Here is a 24,353-nt window from a genome sequence, read left to right as displayed (position 1 = left end):
TTTTTTTATTTAGTCTGTAAGCACAGGAGACACCTGTACTTTGACACTTCTGGTTTAATAACAGAAGCTTTTGGAGTTTAACTTCTGCTGAATTAGTGTGTGTGTGTGTGTGTGTGTGTGTGTGTGTGTGTTTGTTCGTGTTCAGTATCGTGTGTGAGACCACAGTAAGTGGTGCCGAGAGAAGAGGACAGGTTTCTGTGGAGGTTAAAGGCGGAGGGTCAGGACAGTCAGCCCAGCACTTCCACTACCAGGTAACCGTCCCCTCGTCCCACCCCAGCAGGTTGACCCCTGTACACAAATGACCCCTCAGATTTATGGTGTACCATTTTACAAATTAACCAGACTTGTGTTAATCTAAATCCAGTCACCTTGCTTACCCTAGATTGTCACACTCTAGTGAACTGGTTGGTTCAAGCATATCGACCTTCTGATTCTCTCAGGACCCAGTCTTACTGAGCATGTCTCCACTAAAAGGCCCAATATCAGGAGGCACATTACTCACCATTGTGGGGCGGGGCCTAATGACAGGCCAGGCCAGTGAAATCAGAGTGCTGATTGGTGGAGTTCCCTGTCTCATGTGAGTAGCGCCATTCAACGCTCTTCGACATGTAAATTAAGACCCACTGAAGTATCTCACACTGAAGCTTATAGGAGCCTTTGAATAACTACACAATCAAGAATTAAAGGACGAGTTTGCTGATTACTTGCATGTTATTAAAATGATCGCATGGGGAAACTATCAGGGAACGTGCCCACTGTTTTCCGCTACAGTTCCTCACCGTGATTAAATACATTCCAGTGTGGCGATTGTTTAAGCATTCAGACTAATAAACCTCCTTCTCGAAAACGGGAAGCTTAAGGTGTAGTCGCATGAATGTTAGCGCATTTTGTGTTTATTCGGAACGCGCTTTGAACAGTAGTAGGCTTTGATATCTGATTTGATTTTGGGAGCTGTGTACATTTGCCACGGTTCATGCCAAGTCTGCCTGCAAACCTCAGCATAAGCAGGAGTAATAAAAGCTGACAGAAAGCAGAGATTGCCACTTTCCTTTTTTTAGCAGAACATCTGAAGTGTCTCTTGCTTTCATAAAGGAAATTTATCTGGGGCTTGAAGATTTCAGTGATCGTCCGACTGGAATGTGTTTAAGCCCACAGAGAAACTGAAGAAGAGCAGAATGTTGCTCAGTGCTAAAGGTTACCAGTCACGCAAGAAACCAGGGACTTGAATTAACACGCATTTTAATGTGGATTTTAACGGGTACATATTAAAACAATTAAAAAAATATTTATCATTAAAATTTAAATCTCTAAAAGCATTAAAAAAAACCTTCAGTCGTACCTTATTTATCATTGCGCTGCCTTTTTTGGCCTCACTCTTTTAGCAACAGTTAAATCTAATATTACTCGTGAGGTGTGGTTTTTACAGTAGGGAGGGTGACTATGACCATGGAGAGTTCAATTCTTTTGTTTACAGCTCTCCTAAATGGGAAGATGAACGAATTGAGTGCGTGACCAGTGGCAGTAACAAAACAGGAGAACATGGGGTCAGTGTACAGTTTGGAAGAACAGAGCGCCATCTAAAGACAGCCCTGTATCACTACACCCCAGACCCCAACATCACCAACGCATTTCCCTCTAAAAGTTTCCTCAGGTATGTCCTCATTCCAAGATTCCTCGGAAATATGCAGGGAAAAAAAAAACTTCATTTGCCTAAATAAGGTAGTACCTTTTGGCCTTGGTCTGTTCTAGTAATGTTCACTGAGGCTGTGGTGGAGCAGTAGTCCTGTATGGCTTATATCCCCTACACACCATTTACTGGCTTTTCCATCAGTGACCTGGTTTTGACCAAAGGGCAAATGTTAACTGCACGCTTTCAAAATACATTTATACCAAAAATATTGTAATCACTGTAATAATAACAACTTGTAAATACTTCTTATTTAAAGACTTACAAATTTAGCCTTAAACTGTATACAATACATGCACAGAATATACAGATATCACTTCTCCTTTTTTTTTAAGCAAATCATTGATCAAATTGACCTTTAGGAACATGGCATAACTGTGCAGAGAGCACATTTCTATCAGTCCGTTAACTTCTGAGTACATGGAATTAACCAAAAAAAAGACTGGTAACCTACAAATTCAGCAGTAGCTCAGGAATACCTAATACCTCAGCACCTCGAAACATCTTTACAACAGTGGTGTGCAGGATATGAGATGGGTAGGGCTGATGCATGATGTTTGCATTAGTTTTTTAATCTATACTCTGGCCACTTTGGGCTGTTGTGTAAGCAGAAAGGGGGGTTGTACCCAGAACGAAATAGTTGCCCGTAATAAAGTGTCCAAGGTGGTGTAATCAGTACGTGTGTTCCTCACCGCATGGGCCCAAACTGTCACTCATCACGCAGTGGAGGTCGGGTCATTCGAGTTTATGGTCAGAACCTGGACGTGGTCCAGGAACCTCGCATCCGCGTGACCCTTAGACCCCTGGAGCCGCCCTTTCAGGTGAGGAAGAGGAGGAAGAGGAAGAGCGAGGGTCACTCGGGAAGAGAGAGCAAGCTCTGGCCTCTCAAAAGGCAACGGCGGATAGTTCCAGAAACCGGCTGTCCTGAAGAGAGCTTCTGTGATGTCACACAGGTAGGCTTTGAATGAGTGTGTGTGTGTGTGTGTGTGTGTGTGTACATGCGTGCATGTATAGATATGAATTGCAGTGTGGTCCCTCCACTGACCATGTATCCCAGGGTACAGTGCAGTTGCGTTTACGCTGTGTTTTCCTCAGATGGAGGAGCGCTGCATGCTCAACACCTCCACTCTGCTCCTGTGCCCCACGCCCGCGCTGGGCCCCGAGGCTCGTCACGCCGCTGTCGCCGTTCACTTCCTGCTGGACAACCTCCGCTTCGACTTCCAGAGAGTCGGCGGGAGGCCGTTCGTGTACGAACCGAACCCCATCCTCCGCCCGCTCAGCAGGGATGACCCCGGCAAACCATACCGCCACAAACCTGGCAGTATCATAGCTGTGGAGGTACAGCACACCGCGACACATGTTACACTTCTTGTAACGTGACAGTACTGCTCTGAGATTTGGCGACAAAGCTAAAAAATATCTGTACTTAAACTATTTCCTTTTTACAACCCGACTTTAATCACTATACCCTATATTAGCCTGAGACTGGAGGGAATGATTTGTCCGTTTGGATGCAGGGAGAGAATTTGGACTTGGCCATTTTAAAGGAGGAGGTGGTGGCTCTGATTGGAGATGGGGTGTGTGCGGTGAAGACCCTCACGAGGAACCACCTGTACTGTGAGCCTCCTTCTCAGCAGCCGTCCGTGCCCGTGAGCGTGAAGCGGGAAGGCCCGGATGCTCTGCCCCAGTTCACCGTGAGTCCCTGGAACCCCCATCTGGTTTCTTTTCATGCTCTGGAATGTATGAACGTCCACTGGGAGGAATGCATGCGTTCGTTAGTTACATCACACTGACATGTAAGCCACATCTAACTGCAGTAGCCCTCGTAAGGTCTATGGTTTGTTAAGTGCTGTCCGTTACGCTATGGTCCTACACCATTCCTTTGTATAGTTTTATAGTATAGTATCTACTGTTTTACCTGTTTGTATTCTGTTTTCTGTCTTTGTTCTGACTGATGCACCAATTTCACTAAGTCACATTCCTTGTATGTGGAAACGTACTTGGCCAAGAAGCAGGTTCTGATTCTGATTTCCATTCTGATCATTTGGGCCAGTACCAGTGCAATCAGATATGTTTTACTATCTTTAAATGCTCCATATGCAAATTGCATGCTGTGTGTGTGTGTGTGTGTGTGTGTGTGTGTGTGTGTGTGTGTGTGTGTGTGTTTAGGTGCGGATGGGGAATCTGAACTTCTCCCTGGGCAGGGTGCAGTATGACTCCCATGGCCAGCCCATGTTCCCTCTGGAGGCTCAGGTGGGGGTGGGGGTTGGTGCCTCAGTTGTGGCTCTCATCGTACTGGTCATTGTGCTCGTATACAGGTACGCCAACAAGCCCGGTAGTCACTTAACTCTCTGGGTTGTGAAGGCGCGTGCGTAAGTTTCCGTGTGCAATATGTACGGTGAACAGGAGGAAGAGTAAGCAGGCTTTGAGAGACTACAAGAAGGTCCAGATTCAGCTGGAGAACCTGGAGACCAGCGTGAGGGATCGCTGCAAGAAGGAGTTCACAGGTACACTGCTCCGGTGGACGCAGCGTACGGTCTACGTTTCTCTCGATATGGTACCAGCGGCCATTTCATAACCCCATGTTCCGTCTTGCTCTTCCTAGATTTGATGACTGAGATGATGGACATGTCTAGTGACTTGGTGGGCTCAGGTATCCCATTCCTGGACTATCGCTCCTACGCGGATCGGATTTTCTTCCCTGGCCACCGGGAGTCACCGCTGAGGCGAGACTTGGACGTGCCTGCCTGTCGCCGGGCTACGGTAGAGCAGGGCCTCGTTCAGCTCTCCAACCTGCTCAACAGCAAGCTCTTCCTCACCAAGGTAGCCCCCTCTCCAGACGAAGCCCACGCACAAGTCTGAGCATGCGGTCCGAGGCTTGCTTTTGAACACGCGCGCCGCACGGAACAGGGCCATTCCCCCCCCGCACACTTGGCACGGTGTGACTGAACCCCTCCTGCACCCTTTTCGCAGTTCATCCACACCCTGGAGGGCCAGAGGACCTTTTCTCCGCGGGATCGCGCCTACGTGGCCTCCCTCCTCACCGTGGCACTGCACGGGAAGCTGGAGTACTTCACCGATATCCTGAAAACCCTGCTGGGTCACCTGGTTGAGCAGTACACCTGCAAGAACCCCAAACTCATGCTACGCAGGTCAGCTCTCTGACGGCACATTCGTCGTCCAAGTTAGCCTCCACCGTGCTGTGTCTTTCACCCAGCACCGCCGCCGCGTGCGTCTTAAGGACCTTTTTGTATACGTGACCGTGTTAGTCTTGTTTTGTTTTTTGTGTGACTCACGGCGAAACCTCCTCCTTCTCGTCTCGTCTCGTCTCGTCTCGTCTCGTCTCCTCTGCTGTTGCAGGACCGAGTCGGTAGTGGAGAAGCTGTTGACCAACTGGATGAGCATCTGCCTGTACTCCTTCCTCCGGGTGAGCTCCAGACATCCGGTTCCCGTGCACCCAGATTAGCACGATGCTAATCCGGCATTTTATGTCCACATCCACAACCGTCAGGCTGGATTACTAACGGGATGGGTACAGGCGCTCGTTCTAGCCCACTTGGCCTAAACTGTCTTTAATCTGTTTAACAGGAAGGCAATGCGCTGTTATCTTAGATGACGCTTCCTTATGCCTCAGCCTCTGGGGCAGTGGCAGGGAGGGAGGTGGGGTAATGGGGCAATGGCAGGGAGCCAGAGGCAAATAACACCGCCGAGGCCGAGTGTTTATTCGAGTGAGCCGGTACATTTGGTAGAAGGGACGTCACATGAGGCAGCAAAACGGCTCGTATCACATCAGCATAAAGGTGAAACGCACCACAGTTATGGACAGGGAAAGGCTCACTGACAAGTCGCGTATAAGTAAACATCGTTTTGTTAGCTATGTCTGCTTAAGTGTACTTGGAGTCCAGGAGTCTACAGTCCAGACCTGGACTTGGGCGTCTAGGTGTTACTGTTGGATCTGAGCTGTCAATCATGCCTCGGTGAATGCTGGTTTCCTTCACCTCAGGAACAGGAAGCTCTGCTAACGATATTTAAACATATAATTGGTTTGGTAGTGGCAGCATCTGATGATCTGATTTCCAAATCAGACTTTAAGATGACCAAATGCTGTCTTGTGAAGGGACCTTTTGTTTGTTTGTCCTTTTCTGCCAACTAGCTATGAGGCAGGTATCTCCTGCTGACAGCTTTAAAACAAAGATCAAACATTACTTTTTTCTTGTAGCCTTCTTGTGGGTTTTTTGCTGTTGTCTGCAGTTCTATTTGCCATAATCTAACATTATTCTTCCCTAGTGTTATATTGGTTCCATCCTAACTTGCTGCTCTGCTCTTTCTGTACAAATAAAGTAATAATAATATTAATAATAATAACCATAATCACAATAATAACAACAACAACAACATTATTAGTGGGAATGGCAGTTAATGTCATTCTGTATGTGCGGTGTCTTCTGCAATGTAGGACTCGGCGGGTGAATCTCTATACATGTTATTTCGAGCCATAAAGCACCAGGTGGACAAGGGCCCCGTGGATGCTGTGACGGGCAAGGCCAAGTACACACTCAACGACAACCGGCTGCTGCGCGAGGACGTGGAATATCGCACGCTGGTGAGAGACGCACGGCCTCTGTAAAGGGTGTGGCGTCACGCCGCTCAGCGCCGCTGTCATTGTGAATCTCTCGTCAGAGGAAACGCAGTGCGTGACACGTGGCTTCTCTTCCCTGTCTGTCAGATCGGTGTTTAATCTCACGGAACGGCATCCTGTAATCAGGTTACCGAAGTGTTTAATCGCTGTCGCTGACGAGGAATTCTTGCTGACAGCAACTGCCGTCTAAATGTCTCTCGAAACGTTAGGAGAAGCCTTTTTCATTTCAACAGTACGGAGAAATATTTTTAACAGCAGACCGCAAGGTGTTTTCTCACGTATTCCAAATATATCTTTATGCCGATTTGTCCCGCAGACGCTGAATGCCCTGGTAACCAGCGGGGGCGCTAGTGAGTCTCAGACGGTTCCTATTAAAGTGCTGGACTGTGACACCATCACACAGGTGAAGGAAAAGCTCCTGGAGCACACGTGGAAAGGCACGTCGTACTCACAGAGGCCCTCCACAGACTCGGTGCACTTGGGTAAGAGCAGAGGCCAAGTGGGGCCACTCTCACGAATATAAAGTCTGAGAACAGGCCCTTATGTGCTGTAGCTGTGTTTGTCGGACCGTAAAGCAGAGGGGCACCAAGGCTGATGATTAATGAATGTTAGACACACCAGCAGCATGTCGTGATGGTTCCAGCTATTGATCCTCTATTTATAAAAAAGTATTTTCGCCAGTTAACGTATCCATCCCTTCATTCTCAAACATGTTTGCATGACTTGTGCCTTAAAATAATAAGAATGATAAGCTTTATTTATATATTAGCTCTCATACATTAAGAGGGAAGCTCAAACTGCTTTACAGTATAAAATAAAACAAAGAAAAAATGTTTCCAAGAAATAAAACAGACAATAAAAAATGCAACAAATAAAAGCAACGAGAAAAAGGAGTATAATAATAATGATAATAGTGCAAAAAAATAAAAGAAATAGTTTTAAATAATAAGTAATTAATTTGAATTTTAAAAATTAATAAAATCTAGTTAAGCGCTAAGTAAAGAAATGTTTTAAGCTTTTTTTTTTTTTATCACTGACAGAAGTAGCCTGACAAATGCAGTGTGTTACAGATCCATGATGCCTCTCCACTTTCCAAGTTTCATTCAGTGCTGTGATTTTGCTCTGAAGTCAGACTGGAAGTTTTAATGGATACTGTGTTAATTTAAGAAATCATTAAGACCCCTTTAAGAAAGGGCAACACCTGAAATCTTGCAACCTCTTCCATTGCTAATGTAGAGTGGCGAGCAGGGATGGCAGGTCACCTGATCTTGTCTGATGAAGACCTGACCTCAGTGATGCAGGGGTCATGGAAACGCCTCAACACTTTGCAGCACTATAAGGTAAAATGTATCAATTATTATTTTTAGTATATATGTAAAACAGTCAATTCTGGTTGTATACATCAAAGACGCTTTATCGGTATGCAGTTGCCTTGGTGATTGTTTTGAGTTTTCTTACAGCGACTCTAATCTGCTCCGTGCAGGTTCCGGATGGTGCCACGGTAACCCTTGTGTCTCGGCAGTCCAAACAAGTCCACCACGACAGTCACGACTATGTGCCCGGAGAGAGTGAGTCTCCCAGCGTCCGACTGCGTATCCGAGCGAACACTCCTGCACGTCCGAGTCGTTCTCCCTGTGTTCCCGTCTCTCCCTCTGTGTCAGAGACTCCCATGTTGGAGGATGGGGAGGAAGGGGTGACGAGGCTGTGGCACCTGGTGAAAGCCAGCGAGGAGCCCGAGATGTCCAAGCACCGGCGAGGCAGTCTGAGAGAGCGAGAACGGGAGAGAGCCAAGGCCATCCCGGAGATCTACCTCACACGCCTGCTGTCGATGAAGGTAGATGCGCGTGAGCACGCGCAGTCGCGCACACGCAACCCAGCAAGGACACGCGTGCATACTCCAGCTGCCCATCTCTTTGTTCCAGGGAACTCTGCAGAAGTTTGTGGATGACTTGTTCACCGTGATCCTTAGCACCAGTCGGCCGGTTCCCCTGGCCGTGAAATATTTCTTCGATCTCCTGGACGACCAAGCAGCACAGCACAACATTACAGACCCAGAAACCATCCACATCTGGAAGACAAACAGGCAAGGGCTTCGGCAACTTCACACCGGGTCATTAGTTGTGTAATGAGTCATAACTGAAAAGCAAAAATAAACCTTATTTTAATAAAACATAACGAAAACGCCAAACCTTAACCAGTGCGTATCTTGTTTTTACAGTCTGCCGTTGAGGTTTTGGATCAATGTTTTGAAGAACCCACAGTTCATCTTCGATGTTCAGGCCTCGGACAATGTGGATGCAGTGCTGTCTGTTATTGCCCAGACCTTCATGGACTCCTGCACCATAGCCGACCACAAGCTGGGCAGGGTGAGTCAATTAGGACCAGAACCTTACAAGGCTTAGCTAGCCAATCAGAGATGGAGAAAAGGAGCCAGCAGTGGGTGCGATTTCAACCTCTCATCTGTGCATTGCTCCAATCAGGACTCGCCCATCAACAAGCTGCTGTATGCTCGAGACATCCCGCGCTACAAACAGATGGTGGAGAAGTGAGTGCGTTTCCATGCTCTTCTGCTTCGGCTCACGTGAGGCCTTTCTGCGGTCTGACCGCTGTCACTCTTGTGTCGCTGCAGGTATTACGCAGACATAAAGCAGACCATCTCCGCCAGTGACCAAGAGATGAACTCGGCCCTGGCAGAGCTGTCCAGGGTGAGCAGTTCCGTTTTTATCTTCCCAACAGTCTATCTGCTTCCAGTAGTCAGGGTCAGGGGCATCCTTCCTTTGTGTTCCTTGGAATGTTCTAGATCGATTGCACTGATCTCTTTATTTAATTAGCATGGAAGAAATGGGGAAATGGCGAGAGCGCTTGTTGCCACCCTTAGCAAATCGATCAGGTATTTTGCCGTTTGTCTGCTGCCTAAATGTCTCCTGCCTTGCAGAACTACTCGAGTGAGGTGAATCACCTAGTGGCCTTGCATGAGCTATACAAGTACATCAACAAATATTACGATCAGGTGAGGGGATATCAGAGTCCGTCCAGTTTCACTTGCGTCCACTGACCTCCGATTGGCCTTTGACCTTCCTCAGCCTGATCGTCTTTTTTTCGTCTGTTCCCCTCCCCGGCCACCAGATCATCACAGCTCTAGAGGACGACTCCACGGCTCAGAAGATGCAACTGGGTTACAGGCTTCAGCAGATAGCCGCAGCCGTGGAGAACAAAGTGACCGACCTCTGACCTTCGGACTCCGAGGAGGAGCTGAAGCTCCTAGAGGAGCACTTTGGGTTAGGAGGTCCTTGTTGCAGGCATGCACACGTCGGCGGCGAGCGTATCCTACAAGGAGAGAAGATAAGGAGGTTATTCCCTGGAACAGTGAATCTCAGTGCAGCCACTAGCCCAACGACGTCAAGACTGTAACGGGAGCTCATATGTAGTTGCAGCTGGACTATTCTTGCTCAACTCCCAAGCAAAATCCATTTCAGTGCCTAGCAGGCTTGCCTGGATACCCTCTGAACCTTCAGCAGATGTTCACTGATGCTTGAGAAGATTTTATGCAAATTGTTTTCCCATAACTCTTTGCTTCGCATTGGGCAGCAGGAACTTAAGATCCTTCATAGCTGCTTTTTAAAAAATGATGCCAACGTGAGTGACACCACAAGGTTTGTCTCCGGAGAGCCCTGCTGGTTCGATCAGTCTGACCTGTTCAGAGTTATATATCTAAGTGCTTAATGTTCCCTCTCTGTCTTGAAAACTATTGTTTCATTGAAACCATTTCAGACAAATATAATCTCATCTAGCAACTTAACATAACATGAGATGCATGGAATGAAAATTCCAGGCTTCGGCTGCATAGCGGTCATGGAAAATCAACGCAAGACGCGTATGTAATTGCTTTTTGTATGATGTGCAGTACAGTTTGTATGTACAGTCCAAATCTGTCAGTGTTGATATGATGCGAAAGGGCAAGCAAATATTCAGGCAGTATCGTTTCTATATGAACTGGGAGAGAAGTTAAAGGGGGTGTTTTTTTCTTTTTTTCTTTTTTTTCTCTCTCTCTCTCTCTCTCTTTTTTAAGTATTCCTAACCATCTGGGCAGCGCGCTGGCTTGCGGTTTAGCATGTTGGCCTCCCACGACTGGGGTCTTGGGTTTGAGTCCCTAGCGGGGTGATGTTTCCATGGTCTCCATTGGTCTGTGTGGGTTTCCTCCAGGGTCTCAGGTTTCCTCCCACAGTGCCCAGTGGTGGATGGCCCTCTGTCCTGGGTGTTGTCCTCTCTCTCTCTACTCACTGCATCCGATTCAGTCCGCCAGGGGACTGACGTTTACGGTCGAGAGTTGGCTGCTGCTTCTCGCTGGCGTGTGACTGGATATAAAGCCTTTTGTGTTAATTGTAGAGCGACTTTCTCGAAAGGCGCTATATAAGCATAACTTTATCCATTTTATAATAAGCACTAGACACAAAACCATGCCTGCACTCACAAACCTAACCTGAGCCCTAGCTGAAATGGAACTGATTTAACACTAATAACAAATTGTTGCATTAACACCCTTAAGGCTAAACTAACACAGTTCGTGCCAGGTGTCCTGCTGTTAATTCGCTCATCGTTACTGAAGACTGACTTGGGCAGTGTGTACTGCCATATCGCTTTATGCCCTTATCTTCCTTATGGCGTTCAGAAGTGCGTGGTTGTGTTGTGTACTCACCACGCGCTACGCACATCAACGTCAGCAATTCAGTGACGTGAAAAGGCTTCTTATTCCAGAATTACAAGTGGAATCCTTATCAAGTAGATCTCATCAGTCATTTTCACTACTTCTTCTTAATTTATTTGTCTATATTAATTGTAGTGATGTGGGTTTTTTATCTAGCTCGTTAATATTGCTTTAATGTTCTAACGTTTGTGCGGTTATGACGTGCGACGTAACGAGGCACTGTTGGTATCGACAAACTCTTAATGACTAGTCTAGTTTAAACGCTTAACCATGTGATAGTACTACTGCTTTTGGGCCCTTGCTATGGGCCGGCCTGCCACCAAATAATCTCCCCCCGTTAGCTTCTGTTTCTAAAAGAGCGACTAACGATTTTGAGTGTTTTGAACATGTCCTCGTTTTCAGGTCGAAAACTGCTCACCGGTCACCATATAGTAAATCCCGGTATCCCCAAATGCCAGAACTCACCACACATTAGGGACGCCATTGTGAGCTTTATGTAAAATTTCGGCATGCACTTAGCGTTCATGTGGTCTTATAATGCTTTATGGGTGAGTTTCACTGTCGACTTATAAAGAACAAAAGTTCTTTGGTTGGAACGTATCAGGCGCATTAATGGGTAATGCAAGCCACTGTGGGCCTCCAGTTAGACTGCGTAATGTTTTCTTTAGAGTGATCCTGGCTTTCTATTTATTTATTTATTTATTTGGAGTCTAATTGACTGCTACAAGTGGATTTATGTGACGACCAAATTCCCACAAATGATTTTTGTCTTTAATTGCTTTGTTTACCCCAGAGAATGGTTTTTGTTTACTGAATACAGACATTTGCAAAGATACAGGTCTTATTTGGGGGGGGGGGGGGGGGGTACTTCATGTGGTGGTGAAATGTTATGTAAATAATGCTTTGGGGGTATTTTGATCTACTTTTCTGTGCTCATGATGTCACGTTAACATTTGTCTTTTTTTTTTCGCTGCGCCTTTGTAAATAGAAATGTTGTGATCACTTGTATGCTTCCTGACCTGTTGCAGTGGAGCAGTGGTACATTTGTGTAAGCTGTCCTTAATAAAATTGTCAGAAAAGTAACCTTACCAGTCATGAGAGCCAAGCTGTCTGCTCGATTTGGAGTCCGGGGTTTGTAACTTGGATCTGGTTTTTCATTCCAGTGTCTAATTATATCTCAGGCCTGCCATGAGCTAAATATTTAGATTTACATACTGATTAGTTTAATGTGAATTCCGTTTCATTTCAATGTTGGAAATCTTTGTCCCTGAACATGCTGCGCTGTAAGGTCACTGTATAATGACCTTATCTAAAAACGGAGGCCGTGTTTACCATCGTAAGGGATCTACAGTGTACACCCACTGCACAGACTGGGATAAAAAAAAAAAAAGTCAGAGAGGGCCCCAACTGAACCAGAATATGCTCGTCTGTCATGGCTAAAATCGGCTGCAACAGGTCAGTGAGGGATGTTGTGTGTCAGCGTACGTACACACCTCTGTATGAGAAAGGTCTGACAAAAGCGGTCAGTTACAGCATCGGTCCGTTCCACGTAATGACAGGGTAAGATTCGGCCTTCAGAGGAGTTCGAAACCTTGCAGTCACTTAATATCCGAGGTGCCTGGATCCGGAGCTGCTGTGGCAGAGGTCAGCACAGTTTGGTGGTTTCCCTGCTCCAAGACGTGTACTAAACCTGGTGATTAACTGAGTTTGAGTCATAAGCATTAACACGGATATCACCAAACTTGCCCTAACTCTATATAAACCCCCCGTTTGTATAAATAATACCAATACTCGGTGCAACATCTGTGTTCTGCTTTGATTATAGCTCTTAATCCAAGTCGGTCGATTTTAAGTAACTCTTAAAATTAATATGAAAGGATTTACAATGTTTAAGCGGCAACACTGTGGAATACGCGTCCACTTGCACGTTAACCCCATGAATGGCACTGAAGTACCATGACTGAAATTAGAGGCACTAGAAGTGTGTTGGTGATGCAAGTGAGAGCCACTTTATTTTAGGTAACAGTGTCACTTCTAGAGAGCGAGAGCCAGATCCTGTGCACTTAAGAAGCCAGTGCCCTGGTTCACAAGCGCAGTTAGTGATGTGCTATATTTAGCAATACAAATGCCTTGGGATCAGTCGGGCATGCACCTATGATCTATATTCAATGAATCCTGTGTTGACAAGTACTTCAGCAAGATAAAACAATAGCCAGACATCAGGTTAAATCCAGCAACAGCCAGTAAGGCTGTGCATAGATGACTTTTCCACACAAGGATAGAACAACATACCCTCACCTTGCAGGTCAAATAAAAAAAAATTATTCACAGCTGTGCTTCAAAACAACAACATTAAAAGCTTTTTTTTTCCAAAAAGTACTTTTGGGACCCAGACGTGAGGCGGTGCGCCTGCAGAGGTTGCTGGATTCTTTGACTATTAGACATGAAACCCGATGTCTTTCTCATCTGCTTCTCTCATGCTACTTTCTAGTAACCCTCAGCTCCTGCTCTGTGGAACTCCGACCAGCCTGAGCTCAGAGTCTCCGAGAGGGGGATCAGCAGTGAGTGTTATCAGGCTCACATTAACTGCAGGGTGAGCCACTCTGCCAAGCTGCCTCTCAGCTCCAGCTGGCTGGGGGGGTGGCTGAGGGGGGGGGGGGGGTCACCCACTCTTCCATTTCCAAGCTGCCACAAGGGGGGGGGGGGGGCAAAAAAAATAAATTCAGATCATTTTCCATTGGTTGCCACTGACATGCCAAACTCTCCAGGAGACGGCATGGGTTATAAATTGCTGTGGCTTCTTTTTACAGGCCTTGAACTCATTTCTGACAACTTCTGAACCTTTTCAGGCCCAACTGAGATCTCTGGCTAGAGTGAAGAATTGGCTTTTGCTAGTTTTACTTATGATATATGCCTGTGGCACAAAATGATCACTTACAAAGCCCTAAAAGTTCTATATGAATGTCACCAACAACACATACATACATCGTTAGTTATGAAAGTAGTGTCAGCTTTTGTTTTAATGTTTGACCTGTCATTAAGAACAGAAAACAATAACGGGAACGACGCTACTGCTCAGTTTGGTTTTGTTTGATTGGGCAAGGGATTATCAGTATCAAACACTATTACAGTCCAGAGAAGTCTGCCTCAGCCACCTGTCTTTCCTCAGAATATCCCCCAGCTGTGTGTGTGTGTGTGTGTGTGTGTGTGTGTGTGTGAGAGAGAGAGAGAGAGAGAGAAAGAAGGTGTGGCAGGGTTACTAAGCGAAGGAGAGTGAGGGATTTCTCCTCAACACACCCACAGTGCACAGCAGGTCTCTGCCCGCAGCCAGAACCTCCTCCGACATGGCGAGCAGCAGGGCCCAGAGCGCCTCCACCCAGATCTGCACCGAAGTGTAAGTCATCTTCCTCCACCCAGATCTGCACCGAAGTGTAAGTCATCTTCCTCCACCCAGATCTGCACCGAAGTGTAAGTCCTCTTCCTCCACCCAGATCTGCACCGAAGTGTAAGTCCTCTTCCTCCACCCAGATCTGCACCGAAGTGTAAGTCCTCTTCCTCCACCCAGATCTGCACCGAAGTGTAAGTCATCTTCCTCCACCCAGATCTGCACCGAAGTGTAAGTCCTCTTCCTCCACCCAGATCTGCACCGAAGTGTAAGTCATCTTCCTCCACCCAGATCTGCACCGAAGTGTACATCATCTTACCTTCTTGCACTTTCACAGTGTTGGTTATGTTGTAGTAAGGTACTAATGTTTCAAGCCACGTGCGCAAAAACATGTAAAGCTCATCTCTGAATGCACATGTGGGCATGTGACTTGTTCACCCACAACTTTGGTTTTGGTTCAGATGTCTGCACACAACGGATGTGTATGTTAATGTGGTTAAACTGGAGAATGGTGCTTTTGTTGTTATTGTGTTCTTTGCAAGTGTATGTTACAGGGAGCGGGAGATTTCTATAAGAGTGGTGAACATCAGACTTTCAGAAATGTTTATATTTATATATATATATATATATATATATATATATATATATATATATATATATATATATATATATATATATATATATATATATATTATATATATATTCAGGTTTCAACCAAAAAATATTAGCTTCAGGCACTTGATAGACAGACAAACTGGCAGGATGAGAATTTGTAGGCAGTGATAAGGCCAAAGGTCAGAATACACATTTTGATTTCCTTTGCAAAATTGAGTAAGGGCACTAACACAGATATCTTAACACAAAAGATAAATGGTATTGCTGGTAATAATGTTATTAGGGATTTGAGTGATAGTTTTGTTAAACAATAATGTGACGTGAAAAACGTTTTGTGAGTCAAAACCCTAAACTGCATGTGAAGTTAATCTGGGGTTAAAAGCAATCAAACAGAGCTACTGTTTGGGACTGAAGGGTGATTTTAAGAACGTTTCACTGTGCGTACAGGGCGCTCTATGAGAGATGTCTGGGGTGAGATCTTTAGCTTTCTGCTGCATAAGACATTCATTTGCACCACTGGGTTTGGTACAAGGACACAACTGTGTGTCTGTAAGTAGTGCACTGATCCTGTCCTTCTTTACTAGGGCATTATGGGACACGTACCTTAAATAATAATTAGTAGTTATTAATAATTGTACGTTAATGCTATAGAGCTAATGTATGAGAGTCTAAATGTGGTGTACTGAATGTGTGTGTGTGTGTGTGTGTGTGTGTGTGTGTGTGTGTGTGTGTGTGTGTGTGTGTGTGTGTCCGAAACAGGAGTTTTTTTCAACGTCTGGAGCCTGATAACACAGAGAGTCATGAGGATTCCAGAGAATACTGCTATGGTCTGCAAATCTATGGTTTGGTATACTTAACACAATGGCACCATTCTTATGTACGTGACAGTCACAATGAGCGTCGGTGGCATGTTGACTGCCTACGGTACAAATAAGTCGCTGGAACCACTAACCTAGAACTGTTTGACTCTTGTGTCTGCTCGGTCTGAAGGAGGCTACCACCCTGTACATGTTGGGGATGTTTTTAACAAAAGGTACCAGGTTCTATCCAAGCTGGGCTGGGGCTACTTCGCTACAGTGTGGCTCTGTGTGGACCTCAGGTATATCCTGATAATGGTACATGCTACATATTCAAATGTGTGACCTCTAAATGTGTATGTAATATGTTTATGTGAAGTTAGAGTTTGTGTGTGTGTGTGTGTGTGTGTGTGTGTGTGTGTGTGTGTGTGTGTGTGTGTGTGTGTGTGTGTGTGTGTTTTAGGTCCGGCAAGCATGTAGCAGTTAAGATCCTGAAGAGTGGCTCTGGCTTCACCCAGGCAGGCCAAGACGAGCTAACACTACTTCGCTGCGTGAGTCTCTTTCTCCCTTTCTCTCTTTCTCTTTCTCTCTCTTTCTGTCTCTCAGGCTCACTTCAGTCTCTTTCTTGATCCTCCAGGCGAGTGGTCCCGCAGGCCGCCACCCTCAGAGAGACCGCATTGTGCAGTTGCTGGATGAGTTTAAGATAGCAGGTGTTAATGGCGTCCGTATCCTTTCATGACCCACAACAAATCATGTTTAACACCCATATAAAGCAGGCACGTGTTCTTCATACCAGCATTAGTTTATTTAGAGATCCTCAATACTAATTTTCCATTGAGTGCATCCGGCTATACTTTTCATTTTATTAAAGTCAAAATCAACATAAAATCCCTCATTCAAGATGGAATATATGATTACTCAGAAACTACAATTGTACACATGTAGCCATTTTATGGACCTCGGTGATGGGTATTGTTTTGAGGCTTAGCCTGGCCGTACAGACATGTGTTTGGTCCTGGAGCTGCTGGGGCCAGACTTGCGTTGTTGGCAGGTGTGTTTTGGGAAGCCTGGTCTCTCGCTCGCCTGCGTCAGAAGCCTCATCACTCAGGTAAGTCCTGGAAGCCGGACGAGCACGGTACGCTGTACGCAGCTGCTTTGTGACATCACAATAGTCCTTTAGCCAATCGGAAAGCAGCTGCATCAATTATAACTGGAAGCTGTGTTGGCTTTTGAGCCCTTTGGACCACTTCTTTCCCAGGTTCTTGAGGGTCTCGACTACCTGCATACCAACTGTAAGATCATCCACACGGACGTCAAGCCAGAGAACATTCTGCTCTGCCCGTGCCGGCAGCCTTCGACTTGTAAAACAGACATCAAGGGAAGACAAGGTGAATTCATTTGTGTAGCACTTTTCACAGAGTGACAATTCAAACTCTGTAGGCCTACAGCACACATCAGAACTGGTAGGAAAACTGAGAAGGAAATAAGTAATCCTACAGCAAACCTAAATACGGTTTTTCTCCCACTACTCATTTTAATATCCAGGTAACATTTCGGTGAAGATTGCAGACCTCGGTAGCTCCTGCTGGGTGGTGAGTCCAAGACTTTGATGCATTTCATAGCCTGTTACTAGCTTCAACGATAAACTATCCATGAGGCTAAACAGAGGAAAGAGGGCTATTGTCATAGACGATGTGTCTGCATGTGTTTCAGTACAAGCATTTCTGTGAAGAGATCCAAACTCGACAATATCGCTCGCTAGAAGTTCTGCTGGGCTCTGATTATGGCCCCCCTGCTGACATCTGGAGTGTAGCCTGCATGGTAAGCCTCCAAACTTTTAAGCAAACATTGCATTCCATTATATTGATCTTACTTGTCTGGCTTCCACTGGAATTTCTTTCACCATTGTAGCTTAGTTTACATCTTATCTCTCTGGCAGATTTCAGTTTGATAAATACTGTTTAAGGCCTTTTGCCCCTGTTAATCAAGGAGTCCCTCAAGGTTCAGTTCTAAATCCCCTTCTCTTCATCATATGCGTTCTCCCTTTTGGTTGCATAGTTTGGCGCCGTGATCCAAAATCCGATTTGTTTGCAGGTGATTTACATCAGCACTAGATGCACTGCAGCTCTGCCCCAACATCATTAACTGAATCTAATCTGAAAACGTAGATGGTGCCAATTTTCAATTAAATTAAAAGAAATTCATTTGCTTCGTTTGTCATGTGCCCTTTTGTAGCAGGTACAAAGGTACAGTGAAATAAAATGTGACAACTCCAAAGTCAAAAAGAGTTAAGACAGTTAAAACAAGAGCACACAAATTTCACAAAAATGAAAAATGTGTAATTTGCATACATGAATATATATATATATATATATATATATATATATATATATATATATATATATATATATATATATATGTACCTAAAGTTAAATCCAGACAAAACTGAGATCTTACTTGTCAGTACCAAACCCTCCTTACCTGAAGTCTCAAGTGATATTAAAATCATCACTGTTAAATCCTCATCTAGTGTTAACAAGTTTCGTTTTATTTTTAATCCCCCCCCCCTCCCTTCTAGTCCAGTATTAGATCACTAGCTAGTAGCACTTTTCTATGTGTGTGTGTGTTATTATCACTATTATTTGTGTGTTCATGGCACTGACCCGTCCCTGTCGTGCCGGATCAGTGCTACGCTTTGCTCTAGTCTACTGAACAATTAGGGACATGGTGTCCTTTGGTTGGACTGCTGAGCACTGGTGACCAGGTATTAACGTTCAGTCTATATATTAAAGGCCAGATTAATAAGGTTGCCTCTTTTCCCAACAGGCTTTCGAGCTAGCCACTGGTGACTCTTTGTTTGAGCCCAAAGCCGGGAAGAACTTTTCTTTAGAAGAAGGTAGGGTATCGTTTAAAAATACGGAAAATATAGTGCATCCGATAAAAGGCTGGTTTTACTGTTTATACTCCCTGTTCTGGATCTGTTAGATCACCTTGCACATATCATTGAGCTCATGGGAAAGATCCCTGCGTCAGTGGCTCTGTCTGGTAAATATTCATCTGAGTACTTCAACCACAAAGGTGAGCAGAAAAGAAGCAAATAAATCATCATTTTAAATACTTTTGATTTTCTTACAGACATTACAGGAGTCATTGATCTACCACTCCTAACACAGAAAGCTAAATTCAAATCTGCGATGCAAAGAACAAAGAAATCCTCTAAATTGTACTTTTTTTCCTAAGGAGACCTCCAGAGAATTCCCATCCTTCGTCCATGGGGGTTGTATGATGTCCTGGTGGAGAAATATCACTTCCTTCTCCAAGAGGCCTCTCTCTTCTCTGACTTCCTGCTCCAGATGCTGGACTTCCTGCCAGAACGGAGGCCAACGGCAGCTCAGTGTCTTCAACACACGTGGCTAAAACTGTGACTGTACACGTCACCTTTGACCTATTTCTTCCTTTAATATAGTGATTGGGTTGATAACGGAATTTCACATTGTTTTGCCTTAGCAAATTGCTCGTATTTGGTTGTGATGCTTATATTAAAAAAATAATAATAAAACAGGTTTTTATGTTTGACAGATGATTGAACAAGATTTCAGACTTCATCATGTAAACAACAAAGTTCAGGTAGCACTGGATTTTTAAAGCTGACTGCTTTGTGTAACATTGATATTTTGGAGATCAACTAGAAGACATGACCATATACATTCCACATATTAAACATGACATTTTTTGTTTTAATTGTGTCATATAACAAATTTTAAGAGATTATACAGTGTTGTTGAGGTATTTTGTTTCTTTACTGGACAATACTGGTTAATCTTGGTGCCAAGATATTTCTCTTTGGTTATTTAACCAACCTACTGTTATTACTTCAGCTAACTATGTGCTAATTTTGAATAATATACAATGAATATATGAAAAAAATGATTTAATTTCCTGTGACAATGGTTATTATACATATATTGTACATACCTTCACATTCGTAGCCATTTCTGAATAATTTTATTAATATACTCTCAAAAATATGCCCATATAATAAAAGAAAACAAGAAAATAGCACTAATATTGGTAGTCCAAAATGTCATAGCCAAAAGAACCATTCTAGCAACATCGGTACAATAAACATCTTGTTTAAAAACATGAATGAAGGAACTTTTTGCTTGCGGTGTAAGCCTGGAGCATTAAGGCTCTTTGTTATCTGAGTCTGTAAGTTGCTTCTCCTGGTTGAGTTTGATGTTCTGCTCGCTATCCTTGGTCTCCTCCATGGTAGCAAGCTCTCTTGCAGAGCCCATCGGCAGCTCCTCTCGCTTCTTCTCATGCTCCTCCTGCTTCAGCCATCTGTAGTTGAAGAAGTTCATAATGAAGAGAAAGAGACCAGGGACCAGCATCATCACACCGCACGCAAAGTACATGTACTTATAGTCCATGAAGATGTCGACCAACGCACCTAGAGGAGAAGGAGTCCACAGCACACATCCGTTAGCGTGACAAGTTTCAAGTGATCTCTGGGTTGTAAAGTGTAGATGATGGACGGTAGTGTGAAATATCAGATTGTTGACTTTACTGGACTGAGTAGATGTAAATCTGAGGATTATACAAGACTTACCAGAGATCGGGGGCCCCAGGAGAACGGGGCCACATTCTATGATGGTGGCGAGACCAACTGCACTAGAGAACCGCTGGGCGCCCACCAGATCCATCAGCACCTCAAAAAGCAGCGCGCACACCATCCCAAAGGCCAGGCCGAAGAACACGGCGTACACCACCAGGCCTGTATAGCCAGGCAACAGGGGACACACCAGATGGCACGCCCCGTTGTACGCCACAGAGAAGCTGAAGAAGTACTGAATCCGTGGCCGGATCCACCGCGTGTTGGACACCAGGCCTGTCCCAGGCCGGGCCACCATGTCCACCAGGGCAAAGATGGAGAGCAGGCAGGCGGCCGAGTACTCGTCGGTGCCCTGGTGCTTGGCGTAGGGGGCCAGGAACACAACAGGGGCGAAGAACCCGAAGAACATCACCACGTTCCCCACCAGGTAGATGAGGTAGCCACGGTGTTTGAAGAGCGACAGGTCGATGAGTTTGTTCACCCGTGCTAGACATCCCGCCCGCTCGGGCCGCTGCTTCCCGTCGATCAATCTGACTGCCTGAGGGTCCGTCTTCCCGACTGCTCCATCATCGTCGCCACCACTCTGGTTCGCAGGTGGCTTGGCTGTAATCGTGATGGGCCTCATCAAGGCCCCTGCCACGCAGCAGTTGAGCACTATGGCTCCCAAGATGAAGAAGCTCCCTCTCCAGCCAAAGTTGTCCAACAAGAACTGGTTGAGTGGGGCCAGAGTGAACAGCAGCACTGGACTCCCTGCCATGGCCAAACCATTCGCCATAGGTCGCTTTACCAAGAAGTACTTCCCAATGATCGTCAGTGCAGGCTGTAAGTTAAAGGCAAGGCCCAGACCTGAGACATTGGATTACACAATGACACAAGTGTTTATTTGCCCTTCTGTCTCATTGCCTAATGTAGATCAATACCTTAAATATTTTTCATCCTATGCTTGTCATACTTGTAAAGGTGTTTGGGGCTTCAAAACCACCCAAGATAAAATTTCATCTGTGAGGAAAGACGTCAACTTATGTGTAAAACGTCATTGTTACTAAGGGCATGTTTGTTCATTTGCAAAAAAATAATTTCTCGAATCGCATTTGTAAAATCTACTGGGCTGATACCCTGCTGGGCTGCTTAACGGTTGATACAGAATGCAGGACAGCAGCCGAGAGAGCTTGGCGGAAAAACTGGGATCTTAGGCTGACCGTGGACCGGTGCCCTGTTCAGTTTTTGACCTTTAGCCATCAACAAACACACACAGGGGAGGTTCCCCGCTCTAGTAATCCTGACGAATCAGGGAGTTACTGGCCAAATGTCCTCGCATGACAAATGCCTGAAGCAAAGTTTCACCTCGTGCCTTCCAAGCTTTTGGGGACAACTGATGAGTAACATACCTCCAATGACTCCTACACATATGTACAGATGCATTATGGTAGTGCCAAAAGAAGCAGCCACCATAGCAACCCCAACCATCAGGCCGCCAACCATGACCACTGGCCGGCTGCCGTAGCGATTGACTAAAATGCTGCTGACAGGTCCTGCAGACAGAGAGAGAGACAGATTGAAGGACGAGGGAAGAGTCTAGAAGGCAGGGGGCCAGGCCGAGGATTACGCCTGCACTCAAAGCTACCGCAGTGCGTCTCACCAGGGTATGACCTTCGGTTGCACACAGCGGCAAGCTAGCATCGACAGCGTAGGTCTGGGTGGTCATGCAGTTGTGTGCTCGTGAATGTAATCTGTAGTTAATTGCTTTGTTTAAGTATTTGCTGACTACTTGTAGACTTCGTTGGGGACATATGGTTGACCAGAACGCTTTGCTTACAATCAAACAAACAAACAAACAAACGTGGGAATCTCCTCACCTCCTGCGTACATGGTGGCCAGCATGATGGAGGAGACCCATGCGATTTCACTGTACGAGACGGAGAAGTACTCCTGGACCTCCTTGAAGTAGATGGTGAGGGACTTGGGGAAGGCGTAGGAAAAGCCGATGGATAGAAATGATCCAAACACTACCGCCCAGCCCCAGCCTCCGTCAGGAGGGGTGTAGCCCAGGCTAGTCACGGTTGTGGAGGGCATTGTGGCTACTTTGCAAAGAGACAAGAAATCACATACATATGTTGGATTAAATCTATAAATAGGTCTTCATCTCTGTATTTTAATTAAAGCTTTGATCAAAAATGGGAATTGAGTTTTTGTAGTTATTCAGTGTTTTATGTAAGAATTATGTAATTAAAAATCTGACAGTAATATTATTGAAACCAATTAAGAATATTTCATACATTTTGCCTTGTTACAGTTGCTCTCTAAGTCTCTTTTTTTGCGCCAATGCCTCATGGAGGGAAAAAATATAATTCATTTAAAAATCCTTTAGAGAATCATTAGAAACTGGAGCTTTCATGTGAACATAAAGGAAAATGTAACGCATAGACTATTACCTTATGCTACTAATTCATTACTACAATATATATTATATTGTAAATACATTTTCTTTTTTATTTTTATTGCTTCAGAATTTCTCAGGGAAAAAAAAGTGGAAACATTTCTGATTTGAATTGAGAAATATCTGTTATTAAATGAGTGTGGTTATTAGTCATAGGCTTACCTCTATGTGCAGAGCTGAGACACGGTTGTAGATAACCGCATGGTCCTCTGTCTCTTTATCAAAGAAGCGCTCGTTCTGTTAACCAGACCTTACCTGCCCTGGCCCCCACCCTCTCTCTTTCAGTTTACATACACTGGAAAGGGTTTGATTATTATTTTAAATCCTTGTTTAAAGTGGAAATCCCTTTGATTAAAATGCTGTGTTAACACATATAAGTGACCTGACAATGTTTTTAACCATCAGTACAAAGGATGTACTAGTAAGTTGATAAACCTTTAATTCCATTTTAAAAATTTGTTTTTTAATTCAAGGTTGGCAAAGCATATTTAAATTATTTTCTGCATACAAAAGGGAAAATGTGAATTTTTACACATTTGAAAGTCTGAAAGTGAAAACATAAATTGTATTTTTTTTTAAATAGCTGCTTTGAACTTAAATAACAAAACATCATAATATAAAAGAAATATAATATAAATATAATATAAAAGAAATTGTAGAGGACAGTTCAGCTGACTACAATGTTGAGTTTAGTCCAATAAGTTCAGTCTTAATCTTTAGTAGGAGTACTTAAGATTAAGTGGTGTGTGTGTGTGTGTGTGTGTGTGTGTGTGTGTGTGTGTGTGTGTGTGTGTGTGTGTGTGTGTATTAGAAGAAGATTGTAGGTGAGTAACTGCAGTGTACTGTAGTAAGGGATGTAGAGATATTCAAAATTGTAGTGAAGTACACAAAGGTCCTTCATCAGATGTGCAAGCAAAGTACTTCTGAATCAGTAGTAGGATGAATTAGTTTAAGTATGAAAAAGCAGGCGTTTGAATTGTAACATTTATTCCATGTTCCAAGAGTGTGGATCAGTTCTTTTTCTTTGAGTTTCCAAATTTCATTGTTGCCATAACAAATGGCAATGCAAACAGATATTTCATTAACACAATGTCCATTAGTAGTACGTAATGTCCATTAGTAGTACGCAATGTCCATTAGCCTTGCCACTGGGAAAGACAAATCCTTCATTTTATATATATATATATATATATATATATATATATATATATATATATATATATATATATATATATATATATATATATATATATATATATGTGTGTGTGTGTGTGTGTGTGTGTGTGCAAAATAAACAAACATGACAAACATGCACATAAACATTGGTCAGTTGCACATCTAAAATGCAAAAAGGAATCTGTATATAAATATTACAGACTTGCAGATACTTGCAAAAGCAATTCATGTATGAAGCACAAAAATAAAACCTCTCTCCTACAGCATTCTTTAGAAGACACCTGAACTAGTCAAATAACT

At 44.4% G+C, this 24,353-nt stretch overlaps 3 protein-coding genes across 17 annotated transcripts in view; 2 read left to right on the top strand and 1 right to left on the bottom strand.

The window, feature by feature from the left end:
• plxnb1a (plexin b1a) overlaps window positions 1-12,114 on the top strand; it is a 43,616-nt gene extending 31,502 nt beyond the window's left edge. For 4 of the 7 annotated variants that reach the window (XM_081706595.1, XM_081706596.1, XM_081706593.1 and 1 more), the window contains 21 exons: window positions 146-251; window positions 441-577; window positions 1,475-1,651; window positions 2,412-2,640; window positions 2,783-3,025; window positions 3,205-3,381; window positions 3,857-4,005; window positions 4,094-4,194; window positions 4,293-4,510; window positions 4,661-4,839; window positions 5,048-5,114; window positions 6,144-6,290; window positions 6,643-6,808; window positions 7,563-7,666; window positions 7,810-8,160; window positions 8,249-8,409; window positions 8,545-8,692; window positions 8,807-8,871; window positions 8,956-9,031; window positions 9,262-9,336; window positions 9,453-12,114. In XM_081706595.1, coding sequence (XP_081562721.1) covers window positions 146-251; window positions 441-577; window positions 1,475-1,651; window positions 2,412-2,640; window positions 2,783-3,025; window positions 3,205-3,381; window positions 3,857-4,005; window positions 4,094-4,194; window positions 4,293-4,510; window positions 4,661-4,839; window positions 5,048-5,114; window positions 6,144-6,290; window positions 6,643-6,808; window positions 7,563-7,666; window positions 7,810-8,160; window positions 8,249-8,409; window positions 8,545-8,692; window positions 8,807-8,871; window positions 8,956-9,031; window positions 9,262-9,336; window positions 9,453-9,557 — 3,181 coding nt within the window. In that variant the 3' untranslated portion in view covers window positions 9,558-12,114. The remainder of the gene's footprint in view (window positions 1-145; window positions 252-440; window positions 578-1,474; window positions 1,652-2,411; window positions 2,641-2,782; window positions 3,026-3,204; window positions 3,382-3,856; window positions 4,006-4,093; window positions 4,195-4,292; window positions 4,511-4,660; window positions 4,840-5,047; window positions 5,115-6,143; window positions 6,291-6,642; window positions 6,809-7,562; window positions 7,667-7,809; window positions 8,161-8,248; window positions 8,410-8,544; window positions 8,693-8,806; window positions 8,872-8,955; window positions 9,032-9,261; window positions 9,337-9,452) is intronic. The other 3 variants (XM_027008408.3, XM_035522309.2, XM_081706594.1) reach the window with 2 other exon arrangements.
• Window positions 12,115-13,777: 1,663 nt separating this feature from the next.
• Window positions 13,778-19,971, top strand: si:ch211-220i18.4 (SRSF protein kinase 3). Of its 3 annotated transcripts, XM_081706605.1 has the most exons (13): window positions 13,778-14,425; window positions 15,791-15,873; window positions 16,022-16,130; window positions 16,292-16,379; window positions 16,466-16,553; window positions 16,830-16,936; window positions 17,087-17,216; window positions 17,374-17,420; window positions 17,542-17,649; window positions 18,655-18,724; window positions 18,814-18,906; window positions 19,069-19,255; window positions 19,408-19,971. In XM_081706605.1, the coding sequence occupies exons 1-12, from the start codon at window positions 14,376-14,378 to the stop codon at window positions 19,251-19,253; spliced, it is 1,158 nt and encodes a 385-aa protein (XP_081562731.1). In that variant the 5' UTR covers window positions 13,778-14,375; the 3' UTR covers window positions 19,254-19,255; window positions 19,408-19,971. The 3 variants fall into 3 exon arrangements, with proteins under 3 accessions (XP_081562731.1, XP_035378518.1, XP_035378519.1); XM_035522625.2 differs by having other exon boundaries at window positions 13,779-14,425; window positions 19,069-19,971; XM_035522626.2 differs by having other exon boundaries at window positions 13,780-14,425; window positions 15,791-15,858; window positions 19,069-19,971.
• slc16a7 (solute carrier family 16 member 7) lies at window positions 19,745-23,096 on the bottom strand. 7 transcript variants are annotated; one of them, XM_081706599.1, is made up of 6 exons: window positions 23,040-23,092; window positions 22,717-22,766; window positions 22,297-22,521; window positions 21,829-21,972; window positions 20,438-21,286; window positions 19,745-20,278 (listed from the first exon to the last, which is right to left on the bottom strand). In XM_081706599.1, the coding sequence occupies exons 3-6, from the start codon at window positions 22,511-22,513 to the stop codon at window positions 20,013-20,015; spliced, it is 1,476 nt and encodes a 491-aa protein (XP_081562725.1). In that variant the 5' UTR covers window positions 22,514-22,521; window positions 22,717-22,766; window positions 23,040-23,092; the 3' UTR covers window positions 19,745-20,012. The 7 variants fall into 7 exon arrangements, with proteins under 7 accessions (XP_081562725.1, XP_081562724.1, XP_081562726.1 ...); XM_081706603.1 differs by lacking the exon at window positions 22,717-22,766 and adding an exon at window positions 20,279-20,336 and having other exon boundaries at window positions 20,040-20,169; window positions 23,040-23,096; XM_081706598.1 differs by lacking the exon at window positions 22,717-22,766 and having other exon boundaries at window positions 23,040-23,095.
• Window positions 23,097-24,353: the final 1,257 nt, after the last annotated feature.

Source organism: Electrophorus electricus, chromosome 24 (assembly GCF_041902795.1).
Source record: "Electrophorus electricus isolate QZ-2024a chromosome 24, ASM4190279v1, whole genome shotgun sequence".
NCBI lineage: Eukaryota > Metazoa > Chordata > Actinopteri > Gymnotiformes > Gymnotidae > Electrophorus > Electrophorus electricus.
This window is presented reverse-complemented; position numbering and strand designations above follow the sequence as displayed.

What these genes read in the sequence shown, in the direction of transcription:
- si:ch211-220i18.4 (XM_081706605.1), top strand. Translation starts at nt 14,376, where the DNA reads ATGGCGAGCAGCAGGGCCCAGAGCGCCTCCACCCAGATCTGCACCGAA. An exon ending in CTATGGTCTGCAAATCTATG is followed by an intron (nt 15,874 to 16,021) that starts GTTTGGTATACT and finishes CTCGGTCTGAAG; the next exon opens with GAGGCTACCACCCTGTACAT. An exon ending in TCGGTAGCTCCTGCTGGGTG is followed by an intron (nt 17,421 to 17,541) that starts GTGAGTCCAAGA and finishes CATGTGTTTCAG; the next exon opens with TACAAGCATTTCTGTGAAGA.
- slc16a7 (XM_081706598.1), bottom strand. Translation starts at nt 22,513, where the DNA reads ATGCCCTCCACAACCGTGACTAGCCTGGGCTACACCCCTCCTGACGGA. An exon ending in ATGTGTAGGAGTCATTGGAG is followed by an intron (nt 21,287 to 21,828) that starts GTATGTTACTCA and finishes CCAATGTCTCAG; the next exon opens with GTCTGGGCCTTGCCTTTAAC. An exon ending in CCTGGGGCCCCCGATCTCTG is followed by an intron (nt 20,279 to 20,437) that starts GTAAGTCTTGTA and finishes CTTCTCCTCTAG; the next exon opens with GTGCGTTGGTCGACATCTTC.